We start from the raw sequence: 17,632 nt of genomic DNA, 5'->3' as shown, positions 1-17,632 counted from the left end.
TAATGCTGCCAGTACTTTTGAGCATGGGCCCCTCAGTGTGGGAGAAAAAGTCTTACAAAAGCAAGCTGTTAACACTTCAGTAACAGTCAAAAGCTCATATTTAGGTTGCTTTTTCTAGCCATCTGATGCTCGATTCCCATCCCTTAGGCTCTCCTGCACATGGTTCATCTAGAATTGTTCCTTAGGAATGCTCATGAAGGGCTGTATTAATTTTTTCCCACCAATTCTGGGGTTAACTTTAAAAACCATACATAAAATAGAGGTTTAGGCACACAAATTTCTTCTATAACTGCTCAGACTATATGTGGGTAAAATTATTTACATTTTATTTATTTGGATTTATTTACCTCCTTTTTGAAGGAATTCACTCAAGACGGTGTACAGTAAGAATAAATCAAACATGAGAAATAGATAATTACAGCCAGTGGTGTGCTGGTAAATGTTTAACAACAGGCTCTCTCCCAGGTCCACCTCTGCGCCCCTCGTCCACCTCTGCGCCCCCCCCCCCCCAAATTGCAGAGCTGGTTATAGCCGGGGAGAGAGCCTGGGGTGGGGGGGGGCAATCTAATTCATGTTTAATGTGGGGTAAAATGCCATAAATAAGTAAATAAAAATAAACTTTTAATGTTGAGCACCTGATTCTCAAAGTGGACATATTCCAAACACTATAATGAAAATAAAATGATCTTTTCTACCTTTGTTGTCTGGTGACTTTGTTTTTCTGATCATGCTGGCCCAGTATCCGATTCTGCTGCTATCTATCCTCTTAACTCAGTTTCCAGGGCTTCCTTTCCATTTATTTCTTTACTTTCCGCATTTCTTCTTCATTTCTTGCCTTACATCCGTAAGTAAAAGCTGGGTCCTCCGCAGACTTGACTGTCCAGTAGATCCAGCTTCAGCCTATTTTCTCCATCCATGTGCAATTTTTCTCCTCTCTTCCTTTTCCCTCTTCTCATCTCATTCCTCACTCTTCCCTCCCTTCCATCCATGTCCAGCATTTCTTCTCTCTCCCTTCCCTCTCCTCCATCCATGTCCAGCAACCCTCCTCTCCCCCCCCTGCCCTGCCCTCCACGCACCCATGTCCAGCAGCAACCCTCCTCTCCCCTGCTCTCCATGCACCCATGTCCAGCAACCCTCCTCTCCCCTCCATCCTCCCATGTCCAGCAACTCTCCTCTCCCCTCCATCCACCCATGTCCAGCAACCCTTCTCTCTACTCCATCCACCCATGTCCAGCAACCCTCCTCTCCCCCTGCCATCCATCCACCCATGTCCAGCAACCCTCCTCTCCCCCTACCCTGCATCCACCCATATCCAGCAACCCTCCTCTCCCCCTACCCTGCATCCACCCATGTCCAGCAACCCTCCTCTCCTCTCCCCTGCCCTCCATCCACCCATGCCCAGCAACCCTCCTCTCCCCTGCCCTCCATCCACCATGTCCAGCAACCCTCCTCTCCTCCCTGCCCTCCATGCTCCATCCACCCATGTCCAGCGACCCTCCTCTCCCCCCTCCACTGCATCCACCCATGTCCAGCAACCCTCCTCTCCCCTCCATCCACCCATGTCCAGCAACCCTCCTCCCCCCCCCTGCCATCCCCTCCATGATCCACCCATGTCCAGCAACCCTCGTCTCCCCGCTGCCCTCCTCCCCTCCATCTGCCTTCTTCCAGCCCCCCCCCACCCCCCCGCTGCCCCGGTCGTCCATCATCCGTCTTCCCTCGCCTCCCCGACAGACCTGGTTTCCTTCCTGCGCTGCTGCTTGCTTTTAAAAATTTTATTTTCCTTCGAGGCGCGCCGGTGTTGAAGCGAAGGCAGCAGGCTTAGCTTGGTTTCAGCCTTCCGTTCCCTTCCCTCGCATCATGGCTCCGCCCTGACGTATTTCCTGTTTGCGCAAGGGCGGAGCCATGATGCGAGGGAAGGGAACAGAAGGCTGAAACCAAGCTAAGCCTGCTGCCTTCGCTTCAACACCGGCGTACCTCGAAGGAAAATAAAATTTTTAAAGGCAAGCAGCGGTGCAGGAAGGAAACCAGGTCTATCGGGGAGTAGAGGAAGACGGATGATGGATGACCGGGGCAGCGGGGGAGCAGAGGCGAGCCGGCTCGCACTGGCCAACAACCGGCTCACAAGATGCCAGTAAATTAACAAGCGGCTCTTGTGAGCCGGTGCGAACCGGCTCCAGCACACCACTGATTACAGCAGTAAAAATATGCAACACAGTATACTACTTACAATGTCAACACAATACGTAATAGAATATTTTAATTGACAATGTAGGATATAAGCAAAGATGTAACATATAGATAGGTAAGAGAGTAAGAGGATTTAGAAAATAAGGTGACTAATGTAAAGAAAGGTGCACATGAGATCAGAGAGATGGTTAAATATTATCTCAGCTAGGGTAGGAGTGGATAAACATGTCCTGCTGCAATATGTGCAGCCTGTGTCACTCCTTGTGTGTGTGTGTGTGTGTGTGTGTGTGTGTGAGTGAGACTAATAAGTTAGTTACTTCTTCCTTCCATTAAAGGAATATGCTGACAGAGGTTACAGGGAATATCTTGGTGGTCCAGACCTATGCACTGAAACACACCAGTTATGAGGGTCTTTACCTGAAACAGTCTTATTACACTGAGTATATTTTTTAAAGTCACTCGGCACCCTAGATGGCATGGAGGGAAAAATGCAAGATCAAAAGGTTCAATGGCCCAGGGAGCACAAGTGATCACATAGCCGAAAAAGGACACAAAAACAATTATATGAAAAATTTGACCTGAAAAGGGAAGCCACCAAAAGGAAAAGTTTACGTGCTGAGAAATAAAAAAAATACAACCTGTCTGCTCTGCGGAAAATGAAAAACTGTCGGTCCCATGCATCAGGCAGGAAGGCACCTGTGTATGCGCGGTGCGGAAACTGCCTTAAAGATTTAAAGTAGCAGTACACTTTGGCAGTGTCCGCACTGGGATCCATCGCTTGTCCTCTGAGAATCTGAATTACATCAGCTAGATTTCCAGTCGCCTGAGACCACTGGGCCACTCTCAAATGGAGTTGTGCCACAGGAGCAACATGGCCCATCAATTTCAACATTTGCTGAGCTGCGACATGCTTGCTACTTCAGACCTGTGAGGCCAATGCTGTTACGGATTCTGATCTCGCTTGTGGGAGAGAAGCCTGAGACTGCAATGTGAGCAGGGCTCTTACTGTATTGCGCATAAAGTCACCTAAATAAAGCACAGGTGTTCACAGGGGCAGGGATCAGCATTTACCTACATACTTTATACAATATACACACAGGGTGTTGGTACATATGAAATATCAAATGCACTTGTGTGCATGTCGTTTCTGTGGGGTAAAGGAAAATAAATGCAAACTTTCCCTTTGAAAAGTAGTTTAACTTACACACATGCCTGCTGCATAAGTTAGGCAGCCTGATATGAATTTACCTGCCTTGCGTCTATGGGGGGGGGGGGGGGGGGGGGAAGCTTAGCTTAAAGGCTGCACAAATATGCACTTTTGAGTGTGATAAGAGCATGCACAAGTTATAGAGCAATAAACTAGCCAGTGTTAAACGTGAACTTTTGAGAGGCCTTATTCGCCATCTCAAGTCTGAAGAAAGGATCCAGACGGCTCAGATACAAAAGTAACTTTGCATAATCCTTAGGATAGTCAAATCATGGTATTACAACTGTTGAGAATCCACATTTCAAAGTCCGGCACCCAGAATTTGTGATACAACAGCAGCACCAAGTGGTCAATAAGATCCAGCTGCTCTCAAGAAATAAATGCAAACTATGTTTTACTTAACAGTGATGTCAAAAGAAGGAATAAAATGTGGTGTTCAATTTTTTGGAATTAAAATGCTATTTTAAAAATGTTACTAAATTAGCATAAAGCAGCAGTTCTCAACCTGTGTGTCACAAACACTCGGTTGGTGGGTCAAGGGGCCGGTCAGCAGAAACAACCGTGGCTGGAAAAGGAAAGCGCAAGCAGCAGGAAACAGCCTGAGACAGAAGACGTGGCTACACAAATCCTAACACCACAGCTCCTTCCCAGGCTGTACAGACAGCAAACATGCTTAGCAGGGTTTTCAGTTCCCACAGAAGTGAAAGCCTGTGTGTTTGCTGCCTGCACAGCCCAGGAAGAAGCCACGGCGCTAGGATTAGTATAGCTGCTGCGTCTCCTCTGCTGGACGGTTTTCAGTTGCCTATGCTCTTCTCTTCCAGTCGCTGCTCCGACAGAACTGAGGCTGTACTTTTGGCGGGGGGGGGGGGGGGGGGAGGAGGAACAACACGGAGCTGCTGGACTACAGAGAGGGCAGATGGGATAAAAAGCTACTAGACCATAAGGGTTTGTGGAGAGAGGGGACAGGGAGTTGCTAGACCATAAGGGGGAGGGGAGAGAGGACAGAGAGTTGATGGACTAAAGGGGGGGGAAGAGATGGACACAGAGATGCTGCACATAAGGTATTGGGGACAGAGCTTCTGGACTATAGGAGAGAGAAAGAGAGAAAAGACACAGAGCTGCTGGACTACAGGGATGTGGAGGGAGAAGGGACATGAAGCTGCTAGACCATAATGCTGGATAATAGGGACAGTAAAATGCTGGACCAAAAGGGTAGAGGGAAAGTGAGGGAATGGAAGGCAACAAATGAAAACTGGAGAAAGGAAAAATGGACAGCACACACTGGAAGAGAGAAGACAGGAAAGCCGAAAAGAGAAACTGGGACCACCATGCTTGGAAAGATAAAATGACAGTACATATGAATATAACATAAGCGCTGCCATACTGGGACAGACCGAAGGTCCACTAAGCCCATCATCCTGTTTCCAACAGTGGCCAATCCAGGTTGCAAGTACCTGGCAAGATCTCAATCTTAAGTAAGCCCTCTCCTCCTCTGTCTTAATATTGAACCACACCATTCGGTGATCACTAGATGCCAAATGATCCCCCACCATAACTTCAGAAACACTCTCCCCGTTTGTAAGCACCAGGTCTAGAATAGCTATATCCCATCATGGTTCCGTTACCCGCTGCTGAAACAATTCTTCCTGTAGAGAATCCAAGATCCCTTTGCTTCTAGATTACCCCGCAGCAGGGACCAGTCAATGTCTGGCATATTAAAATCACCTATCAGTAGTATCTCCCCCTTTCCTAGTATTTGTGAATGTAATCAATTAAGCCTATGTCCATATCTTCTGACTGTGAAGGTGACCTGTATATTACACCAATATAAATACATTTTCATTTTCTTCTTACCAGTTTGAGCCACATTGCTTCTTCCTTACCCCATATGTCATGCAGTTATGTCACTTTAATATTATTCTTTACATATAATGCCACACCTCCACACTTTTTTCCATACCCTGTCCTTTCTGAATAATTATAGACAGGTATAACTATATCCCAGTCATGGTTCTCCATGAACCATGTCTCCGTGACCACCACTAAATCAAGTCATAAGTACATAAGTACATAAGTAATGCCATACTGGGAAAAGACCAAGGGTCCATCGAGCCCAGCATCCTGTCCACGACAGCGGCCAATCCAGGCCAAGGGCACCTGGCAAGCTTCCCAAACGTACAAACATTCTATACATGTTATTCCTGGAATTTTGGAGTTTTCCAAGTCCGTTTAGTAGCGGTTTATGGACTTGTCCTTTAGGAAACCGTCCAACCCCTTTTTAAACTCTGCTAAGCTAACCGCCTTCACCACTTTCTGCGGCAACGAATTCCAGAGTTTAATTACACGTTTGGTGAAGAAAAATTTTCTCCGATTTGTTTTAAATTTACTACACTGTAGTTTCATCGCATGCCCCCTAGTCCTAGTATTTTTGGAAAGTGTGAACAGACGCTTCACATCCACCTGTTCCACTCCACTCATTATTTTATATACCTCTATCATGTCTCCCCTCAGCCGTCTCTTCTCCAAGCTGTATAGCCCTAGCCTCCTTAGTCTTTCTTCATAGGGAAGTCGTCCTATCCCCGCTATCATTTTAGTTGCCCTTCGCTGCACCTTTTCCAATTCTACTATATCTTTCTTGAGATGCGGAGACCAGAATTGAACACAATACTCAAGGTGCGGTCGCACCATGGAGCGATACAACGGCATTAAAACATCCTCACACCTGTTTTCCATACCTTTCCTGATAATACCCAACATTCTATTCGCTTTCTTAGCCGCAGCAGCACACTGAGCAGAAGGTACATAAGTAGTGCCATACTGGGAAAGACCAAAGGTCCATCTAGCCCAGCATCCTGTCACCGACAGTGGCCAATCCAGGTCAAGGGCACCTGGCAGGCTCCCCAAACGTAAAAACATTCCAGACAAGTTATACCTAAAAATGCGGAATTTTTCCAAGTCCATTTAATAGCGGTCTATGGACTTGTCCTTTAGGAATCTATCTAACCCCTTTTTAAACTCCGTCAAGCTAACCGCCCGTACCACGTTCTCCGGCAACGAATTCCAGAGTCTAATTACACGTTGGGTGAAGAAAAATTTTCTCCGATTCGTTTTAAATTTACCACACTGTAGCTTCAACTCATGCCCTCTAGTCCTAGTATTTTTGGATAGCGTGAACAGTCGCTTCACATCCACCCGATCCATTCCACTCATTATTTTATACACTTCTATCATATCTCCCCTCAACCGTCTCTTCTCCAAGCTGAAAAGCCCTAGCCTTCTCAGCCTCTCTTCGTAGGAAAGTCGTCCCATCCCCACTATCATTTTCGTCGCCCTTCGCTGTACCTTTTCCAATTCTACTATATCTTTTTTGAGATACGGAGACCAGTACTGAACACAATACTCCAGGTGCGGTCGCACCATGGAGCGATACAACGGCATTATAACATCCGCACACCTGGACTCCATACCCTTCCTAATAACACCCAACATTCTATTCGCTTTCCTAGCCGCAGCAGCACACTGAGCAGAAGGTTTCAGCGTATCATCGACGACGACACCCAGATCCCTTTCTTGATCCGTAACTCCTAACGCGGAACCTTGCAAGACGTAGCTATAATTCGGGTTCCTCTTACCCACATGCATCACTTTGCACTTGTCAACATTGAACTTCATCTGCCACTTGCACGCCCATTCTCCCAGTCTCGCAAGGTCCTCCTGTAATCGTTCACATTCCTCCTGCGACTTGACGACCCTGAATAATTTTGTGTCATCGGCGAATTTAATTACCTCACTAGTTATTCCCATCTCTAGGTCATTTATAAATACATTAAAAAGCAACGGACCCAGCACAGACCCCTGCGGGACCCCACTAACTACCCTCCTCCACTGAGAATACTGGCCACGCAATCCTACTCTCTGCTTCCTATCTTTCAACCAGTTCTTAATCCATAATAATACCCTACCTCCGATTCCATGACTCTGCAATTTCTTCAGGAGTCTTTCGTGCGGCACTTTGTCAAACGCCTTCTGAAAATCCAGATATACAATATCAACCGGCTCCCCATTGTCCACATGTTTGCTTACCCCCTCAAAAAAAATGCATTAGATTGGTGAGGCAAGACTTCCCTTCACTAAATCCGTGCTGACTTTGTCTCATCAGTCCATGTTTTTGTATATGCTCTGCAATTTTATTCTTAATAATAGCCTCCACCATCTTGCCTGGCACCGACGTCAGACTCACCGGTCTATAATTTCCCGGATCTCCTCTGGAACCCTTCTTAAAAATCGGAGTAACATTGGCTACCCTCCAGTCTTCCGGTACTACACTCGATTTTAGGGACAGATTGCATATTTCTAACAGTAGCTCCGCAAGTTCATTTTTTAGTTCTATTAATACTCTGGGATGAATACCATCAGGTCCCGGTGATTTACTACTCTTCAGCTTGCTGAACTGACCCATTACATCCTCCAAGGTTACAGAGAATTTGTTTAGTTTCTCCGACTCCCCCGCTTCAAATATTCTTTCCGGCACCGGTGTCACCCCCAAATCCTCCTCGGTGAAGACCGAAGCAAAGAATTCATTTAATTTCTCCGCTACGGCTTTGTCCTCCTTGATCGCCCCTTTAACACCATTTTCGTCCAGCGGCCCAACCGACTCTTTGGCCGGTTTCCTGCTTTTAATGTATCTAAAAAAGTTTTTACTATGTATTTTTGCTTCCAACGCTAATTTCTTCTCAAAGTCCTTTTTTGCCCTCCTTATCTCCGCTTTGCATTTGGCTTGGCATTCCTTATGATCTATCCTGTTACTTTCAGTTGGTTCTCTTCTCCACTTTCTGAAGGATTGTTTTTTGGCTCTAATGATTTCCTTTATCTTACTGTTTAGCCACGCCGGCTGACGTTTAGTCTTTTTTCCCTTTTTTCTAATACGTGGAATATATTTGTCCTGAACCTCCAGGATGGTGTTTTTAAACAGCATCCACGCCTGATGCAAGTTTTTTACTCTGCGAGCTGCTCCTTTCAGTCTTTTTTTCACCATTTTTCTCATTTTGTCGTAATCACCTTTTCTATAGTTAAACGCTAGCGTACTTGATTTCCTAGTTTCACTTCCTTCAATGCCAATATCAAAACCGATCATATTATGATCACTGTTATCAAGCGGCCCTCGTATCGTTACCCCCTGCACTAGATCATGAGCACCACTAAGGACTAAGTCTAGTATTTTTCCTTCTCTTGTCGGCTCCTGAACTAGCTGTTCCATGAAGCTGTCCTTGATTTCATCAAGAAATCTTATGTCCCTTGCGTGTACAGATGTTACATTAACCCAGTCTATATGCGGGTAATTGAAATCCCCCATTATTATTGCGTTGCCCAGTTTGTTTGCGTCCCTGATTTCCTTTAACATTTCCGCATCCGTCTGTTCGTCCTGGCCAGGCGGACGGTAGTACACTCCTATCACTATCCTTTTCCCCTTTGCACATGGAATTTCAATCCACAGTGATTCCAAGGAGTGTTTTGTTTCCTGCAGAATTTTCAATCTATTTGATTCAAGGCTCTCGTTAATATACAATGCTACCCCTCCACCAATCCGATTCACCCTATCACTACGATATAATTTGTACCCCGGTATGACAGTGTCCCACTGGTTATCCTCCTTCCACCAGGTCTCAGAGATGCCTATTATATCTAATTTTTCATTTAGTGCAATATATTCCAACTCCCCCATCTTATTCTTAGGCTCCTGGCATTCGCATATAGACATTTCAAACTATGTTTGTTGTTCCTAAGTACATCATGCTTAGTACTTGACAGTATTAATTGGCAATCTTTTGTCTGATTTTTATTGTTATTTAAAGATACCCAATCTACTACAATCTCTTTTGCAACCTCACTATCAGGATACTCTATCTTCCCTGTTATGGTGATATCTTTGAAAGATACCTTATCCCGAACCATGCTCTTTTGAGCGACTGTCGGCCTTCCCCCCATTTCTAGTTTAAAAGCTGCTCTATCTCCTTCTTAAACGCCGATGCCAGAAGCCTGGTCCCACTCTGGTTAAGATGGAGCCCATCCTTTCGGAATAGGCTCCCCCTTCCCCAGAATGTTGCCCAGTTCCTAACAAATCTAAAGCCCTCCTCCCTGCACCATCGTCTCATCCACGCATTGAGACTCTGGAGCTCTGCCTGTCTCTTGGGCCCTGCGCGTGGCACAGGTAGCATTTCAGAAAATGCTACCCTGGAGGATCTGGATTTCAGCTTTCTACCTAAGAGCCTAAATTTTGCTTCCAGAACCTCTCTCCCACATTTTCCTATGTCATTAGTACCCACTGGTTTCAGTGTGTTATCGACGACGACACCCAGATCCCTTTCTTGGTCCGTAACTCCTAACGTGGAACCTTGCATGACGTAGCTATAACACGGGTTCTTTTTTCCCACATGCATCACCTTGCACTTGCTCACATTAAACATCATCTGCCATTTAGCCGCCCAGTCTCCCAGTCTCGTAAGGTCCTCTTGTAATTTTTCACAATCCTGTCGCGATTTAACGACTTTGAATAACTTTGTGTCATCAGCAAATTTAATTACCTCGCTAGTTACTCCCATCTCTAAATCATTTATAAATATATTAAAAAGCAGCGATCCTAGCACGGACTCCTGAGGAACCCCACTAACTACCCTTCTCCATTGTGAATACTGCCCATTTAACCCCACTCTCTGTTTCCTATCCTTCAACCAGTTTTTAATCCACAATAGGACATTTCCTCCTATCCCATGACCCTCCAATTTCCTCTGTAGCCTTTCATGAGGTACCTTGTCAAACGCCTTTTGAAAATCCAGATACACAATATCAACCGACTCCCCTTTGTCCACATGTTTGTTCACTCCTTCAAAGAATTGAAGTAAATTGGTCAGGCAAGATTTCCCCACACAAAAGCCATGCTGACTTGGTCTCAGTAATCCATGTCCTCGGATGTGCTCTGTAATTTTGTTTTTGATAATAGCCTCTACCATTTTCCCCGGCACCGACGTCAGACTCACCGGTCTATAATTTCCCGGATCTCCCCTGGAGCCTTTTTAAAAAATGGGCGTTACATTGGCCAACCTCCAATCTTCCGATACCACGCTCGATTTTAAGGATAAGTTGCATATCACTAGCAGTAGCTCCGCAAGCTCGTTTTTCAGTTCTATCAGTACTCTAGGATGAATACCATCCTGTCCAGGAGATTTGCTACTCTTCAGTTTGCCGAACTGCCCCATTACGTCCTCCAGGTTTACTGTGAAGTCAGTAAGTTTCTCCGACTCGTCCGCTTGAAATACCATTTCCGACACCGGTATCCCACCCAAATCTTCCTCGGTGAAGACCGAAGCAAAGAATTCATTCAGTCTCTCCGCTACATCTTTGTCTTCCTTGATCGCCCCTTTTACCCCTCGGTCATCCAGCGGCCCAACCGATTCTTTTGCTGGCTTCCTGCTTTTAATATACCGAAAAAAATTTTTACTATGTTTTTTTGCCTCTAATGCTATCTTTTTTTCATACTCCCTCTTGGCCTTCTTAATCTGCGCCTTGCATTTGCTTTGACACTCCTTATGCTGTTTCTTGTTATTTTCAGACGGTTCTTTCTTCCATTTTCTGAAGGCATTTCTTTTAGCCCTAATAGCTTCCTTCACCTCACTTTTCAACCAGGCCGGGTTGCAGCCTCTAGATCTAGAACTTTGTTTCCCATACTATGGGTATTGGTATACAAGGCTCTCCAGATGTGACTCTTTTTTCTGCTTTCTATAAGGGTATTTGATGTCTTACTTTCCTGAGGGTTATTAATGACTTTCGGGCTTTTCTCTCCCATCCCCAGCAAATTTAGTTTGAAGCCCTCTTTAGTGCTTTAGCCAGTCTGTTACTAAAGACACTTCGTCCCTTCCTTGAAAGATAGACACCATCACCGCTCAGTAGCTTTTGGAAAATCATCCCATGGTCTAGGAGACTGAAGTGCTAGCAATGGCACCAAGCAAGCTGCCACACATTTAGCTAGGATGTGAGCTTCCCTCATTCAGCCTTTACCTTCAACAGGAAAGACAGATGAGAATACCACCTGCGCACCTGGATGCTCCAGCCTCTGACCCAGAGCCTTGAAGTCACGTTTGATATGTCAAGTAGGATACCTAGCAGTATCATTTACGCCAACATGGATGAGCAGTATAAGATAGTAGTCAGTAGGCTTGATGAGTCTAGGCAGTCTTTCCGCTACATCTCAAATCTTTGCACCATGCAGACAACATACCTCCATGGACATCATGTCTGGTCGGCAGATGGGCGCCTCAGTACCCCTCAAGAAGAGAATCACCAACCACCACTACCATTTGCTTCTTATTAGCCACTGCTCCAGCAGCTTTGGGATTTTTGATCGTTGTTTCCTCCTGTTCTTGAGATGTTTTCAGCTCTTCTGCCTCAAGGACTGCAAATCGATTGTTCAGTTCAACAGAACATGGAGTTGGGGGGTTGATTTTATAGGATCTGGTGACCTGTGTCCAGCTGTCCTCTTTCTACACAAGACCTTCTCTCCATTTGCTGGAGGTCCCCAATGTTTCAACATGCATTTCTGGGATGAATTTCTGGTTGTCACAGATGCTTCTTAGTCTTGCAACGACCTCTCTTAGTTCTTGTACTTCTTTCATGAGGGATTCAATATGTATGCATTTATCACATGAAACCAGAAACTTGCTTTGGGCCAAGCATTCAGTCTGGAAAGAGGCAGAAGCTGTAATGAGAGCTGCAGCTTTAGGAGCACAATGTTTCTTTGCCATATTTCAAGTGTAGGAGCTTTTTGTTAACTGTGAATAAAAGGAACTAAAAAACGACTACCAACCCAATTTTTTCCTTCACCTGTTACGTAAGTTACAAGAGGCAGGTAGTTTCATTGTGAGATCTAAGAATCTGTTCAGATTTACTCTGTGGGTGTAGTTCAATCTACTTCCTTGCCTATTATTGGGATAGCCAGTGATTTAGCTTATCCTTCCAGGGTTTATGGATTTTATTTTTTTCTGATGTGTAGTGTTTAGTTGTAGGCATAAATCAAGGGATTAATCTTACAAAGTAGAGACCCAGAATAAAACTGATCTTAATTTATAGGTAACACTTAAGTGACAATGATTTCTTGATTATCTTTTCATCAACAATACTACTACTGCTTACAGTTCCAGAAGGGACAGATCTCTATAGAGTATAGATAGAAAGTATGGCTTCTAGCTCCCTTTTGAAGTGGGGGCAAAAGAAAAAAGCCTGTAGTAAGGTGATGAACAAATTTAAGGGAAAGAGCAGGTAAATTAATAACATTCTATTTGTATATAAAAGAGTAAGAGAAACAAGCCTGTGTATATATTAAGGGAAATGGCACTTGATATACTGCCTTTCTGTGATATTTACAACTATATTCAAAGCGGTTTACATAGTATATACAGGTACTTATTTGTACCTGGGGCAACGGAGGGTTAAGTGACTTGCCCAGAGTCACAAGGAACTGCAGTGGGAATTGAACCCAGTTCCCCAGGATCAAAGTCCACTGCACTAGCCACTAGGCTACTCCTCCATAATAAGTGATGCTTTTAATCTAAAACAGGAAAAGCGCCTGATACAAAGCAGAAAGCTGGAGAGTTACTGCAATCAGAAATGGTTTTCAAAAAAACAGCTATGAATTGGATAGAATTAATTATTGAAGATACAGTGTATTAGGCAAACTATATAGGAAGTGTCACCCTTGGAGCCTAAACAACCAACGGTCTGAAGAATGTGTTAGCTGTGAAACCTATCTCCAATACTGTATTTAAACCACCTTCCCACACCTCTGCTTGATAACAAAGGCCTGCCTCCAAGGCCAGGTGACTGCTTTAGAGAAACTGGGGAGGAGGAGACAGGAGATTAATACAACTACCTTTTGCAGAAGCAAGGCACAGAAATAAATCTCTGCTTTCTTCAAAACCAGTGCTATCAAATATCAGAAAAGTAACAGTTTTAAGACAGTAGGAGCAGTGCACAAGCTACAATCTTATATCAGGACTAACAGGAAGCAGTGCATAAGATATACTGGAAGACAAGTCTGACATTTCTTGTTAAATAAATAAAGAAAACATATTAAGAAGCAGAACAGAAAACCATAAGTTTCAGTCAGGTAAATAAAAAAAAAAGAGAGAATGTAGATATCTGGCTTATCTTCAGACAGAGGTCCTGTATCAAGCCTGATCCCCCAAGCACGTTTTGGGAAGCACGGCTCTCTGTGTACTCCACACCTCTGCTGGGATAACAAAATAAGGGCCAACAAAATATTTTATTGCTGTGTGCACCATTTCAGATGGAAAACACAAAATGATCATAGTTGAAGATCAAGTTGAAGATTTAAAAGTAACCAATAGCAAGATGACTTTCTGCCACATCAAGAGCTAATTCTGCTGCAGTATCCTTAACAGAACCACACAAAATCAGCTGCTTTTCCAATCAGCCAGTGGAAGATTTAGGGGCCCCTTTAATAATGTGCTGTAAGCAGTTACTGCCTGAATTAGCCATTACTGTAACTACCTGTTCCTTTGATCCTATTCCCACCCATCTACTTGACACTCCTATTGTCAACCCTTCTATCTGTCATATCCTCAATCTTTCACTTTCCACTGCAAATGTTCCTGATGCCTTCAAACAAGCTGTAGTTACACCATTCCTCAAAAAAACCTTCACTGGACCCTACCAGTCCTTCCAACTATCGCCCCATCTCCCTCCTCCCTTTCCTATCCAAGATACTTGAACGTGCTGTTCACCACCATTGTCTTGACTTTCTTTCATCTCAACCTATTCTTGATCCACTTCAATCTGGCTTTCGCCCTCTTTATTCAACTGAAACAGCACTTGCTAAAGTCTCCAATGACTTGTTCCTGGCCATATCTAAAGGTGTCTATTCTACCACAACATTCTCATCTATCTGCTGCTTTTGACACTGTTGATCACCGCCTACTCCTTGATATGTTGTCTTCATTTGGATTTCAGGGCTCTGTTCTTTCCTGGTTTTCTTCTTATCTCTCCCATCACACTTTTAATGTATACTCTGATGGATCCTCCTCCACTTCTTTCCCACTATTAGTTGGTGTACCTAAGGGTTCTGCCTTGGGACCTCTTCTTTTATCCATCTATACTTCTTCCTTTGGCACTCTGATCTCATCCCATGGTTCAGTATCACCTTTATGCTGATGACTCCCAGATCTACCTCTCCACACCAGAAATTTCAGCAGGAATCCAGGACAAAATATCAGCCTGCCTGTCTGACATTGCTGCCTGGCTGTGTCACCGCCACCTGAAATTAAACATGACCAAAACTGAGCTTGGGGACATCTTCAACTCCTCTCTCTCCTTCTCTGCACATATTTAACAAACTGCTAAAACCTGTTTCTTTCTCTATAATAATCACCAAAATTTGTCCTTTCTGAGCACACTACCAGAACCCTTATCCAGACTCTTATCACCTCTCGCTTAGACTATTGCAACTTGCTTCTCACAGGTCTCCCACTTAGCCATCTCTCTCCCCTTCAATCTGTTCAAATTTCTGCTGTACGACTTATATTCTGCCAGTGTCGCTATGCTCATATTAGCCCTCTCTTCAAGTCACTTCATTGGCTCCCTATCCATTTCCGCATAAAGTTCAAACTCCTCTTATTGACTTACAAGTGCATTCACTCTGCAACTCGTCAGTACCTCTCCACTCTTCTCTCTCCATACACTCCTCCCCGGGAACTCCGTTCACTGGGTAAATCTCTCTTATCTGCACCCTTCTCCTCCACTGCTAACTCCAGACTCCGTTCCTTTTATTTTGCTGTACCATATGCCTGGAATAGACTTCCTGAGCCGGTACATCAAGCTCCATCTCTGGCCGACTTCAAATCGAGGCTAAAAGCCCACATTTTTGATGCTGCTTTTAACTCCTAACCCCACTCACTTGTTCAGTACCATGTTTTATCATTCCCACCTTAATAATTCCCTTTATTTGTCCTGTTTGTCCTAATTAGATTGTAAGCTCTGTCGAGCAGGAACTGTCTCTTCATGTTCAGGTGTACAATGCTGCATACGTCTAGCAGCACTATAGAAATGATAAGTAGTTAGTAGTAGTAACATGACAGTATGTGCGAATTCACCTGCTAAATGCATGCCTTATGGGGAGAAGGACATGGGCAGATTATAGGCAGGGAACAAGCCTGGCGGTTAGCACACAGTAACAACGTGGATGCAGTTATCACAACCAACGGAGAAGAAACAGCAAAAGAGGCCTGTCAAATGACAAGACAGTGCTCCCCCATCGCTACTCCACTGCAGGGCTCTCCTTCAATCCACTACCACCTCTGCAGCTGACACGGCCCACCACTTCTCCCCCATCACCGTTTCATCCTGTAAAGCTGCACACGAACAATCTGCCCTTTTTAAAGAGATGTGGTTTATAGTCAACTGAAGCATTAAAAAAAAAAAAAAGACAAACCTGAAAATGCCCAAACCAATGTTTCAAGTGACAAAATAGAAAATAAAATCTTAACCTCGGTCACCCACAAGCAAGCTCCAATCATACTGCCTCACATCTACATCTGAATTAAGAAATCATTGCCACAGGTATACGATGAACTGGGAAGTGTCACTGATGTAATGTGTTTAAATTTTAAAACAGCTCTCCAGGACAGGATAGCACGCAGGGATTCTTCCCTTCTTGTTATATTGTTCATGCAACAGAGGTTGGATGAACAATATAAAAAGAAGCAAAGATGAAAACAAGATTAAATGGTGAACTTTGAATTTAATCAGTTACATTTAACTCTTAAATTTCAAAGGTTACTGGAAACAGACCATCCGATCTTATCCACAGGTTAAATATCTTAGCAACTCATTTTATTAACTTACCAATTACAGAGGCTCCCCGATCCGCAAAAGCCAAAGCATATGCTCTTCCCAGACCTAAAAGGGTTAATAGAGACCAGTTTAGTGGTGTCAAATGTCAAAAAAAAAAAAAAAGTTATGCAGTTTCATAATGCTCATCACTCTGGGTGGCAGGCCAATCTGATCTGAAAAAAAAAAAGTCAACCTTTCTACTCTTCCAGGCAAATAATCCCCAAGTCCTCTCACCCACTGCTGCAACACATGGACCAAAGCAATAATTTATTGGAACTTTGCACTGACTTCTACAACCACTGTAAAAAAAAAAAAAGACCTTACCAAGAAAACAGAATCCACATGGAGATATACAATTGAAAGGCTCAAAAAGATGTCTCTCAACAGCCTTTAATTTTAATTATAATAACTGAATACAAAACACCAAAAGGACAATTCTAGATCTAGGCATGCATAAAGTTACACCCCCTAATATTCAGTGGAGGAGTGGCCTAGTGGTTAGAGCACCAGTCTTGCAATCCAGAGGTGGCCGGTTCAAATCCCACTGCTACTACTGGTGATCTTGGACAAGTCACTGAACCCTCCATTGCCTTAGGTACAAACTTAGATTGTGAGCCCTCCTGGGACAGAGAAATATCCAGTGTACCTGAATGTAACTCACCTTGAGCTAATACTGAAAAAGGTGTGAGCAAAATATAAATAAAATAAAATATTTAACTGACCAAGAACGGATAAATAGCACTTACCCAGCTATCCACAAATATTCAGCGGGAGATAGCCAGTTATCTCCTGCTGAATATTCATGGTCAGCGCTTAGAGGCCAACCAGTTATAATGTGCAATATAACCAGCTATCGGCTAATATTCAACGCATTGCCGGCTAAGTTTGGTGGCCAAATTGGGCCGCCAAAATAGCAGGTCTATCTTACCAGCCAGTGCTGAATATTGGCTTGGCCAGTAAAGTTTAAACCCGCAAAAAATAAAGTAGATATTCAATGCCTGTCACCGGAAATGGCCCAGCACTGACTATCCGGTCTCATCGCCGACTATGGGAGTTAGCTGGGCTGCCTTCTACGGTCTGAATATTGGCCCCACAGAATACTAGCACTTTTGTGGGTAAGTGTACACTTACCCACGTATTTTATAAAGGTTGCCCAAATTTGCACATCAAAATTTGGGTGCGATACTGAGATACGTGGGCAACTTAATTTGTTAATGAGCCAACAATTGGGCGCTAATAATTACTGATATTAATTAGCACCAAATAGCATTTAAGCTTGCATCTGGCTGTGTGCTATTCTATAACACTGTGGCTAAATTCCATAGAGTGCAACCCAAAAGG

The 17,632-nt window shown here is 44.1% G+C and overlaps 1 protein-coding gene across 1 annotated transcript in view; it reads right to left on the bottom strand.

Annotated features, from left to right (window-relative positions):
- Window positions 1-16,357, bottom strand: part of LOC115463218 (peroxisomal multifunctional enzyme type 2-like) — a gene marked incomplete at its 5' end in the record, with an annotated part of 177,107 nt that extends 160,750 nt beyond the window's left edge. Inside the window, 1 exon segment of the mRNA XM_030193530.1 lies at window positions 16,304-16,357. Within this exon segment, the coding sequence (XP_030049390.1) occupies window positions 16,304-16,357 (54 nt within the window).
- Window positions 16,358-17,632: the final 1,275 nt, after the last annotated feature.

This window comes from Microcaecilia unicolor, chromosome 2 (assembly GCF_901765095.1).
Source record: "Microcaecilia unicolor chromosome 2, aMicUni1.1, whole genome shotgun sequence".
Lineage (NCBI taxonomy): Eukaryota > Metazoa > Chordata > Amphibia > Gymnophiona > Siphonopidae > Microcaecilia > Microcaecilia unicolor.
This window is presented reverse-complemented; position numbering and strand designations above follow the sequence as displayed.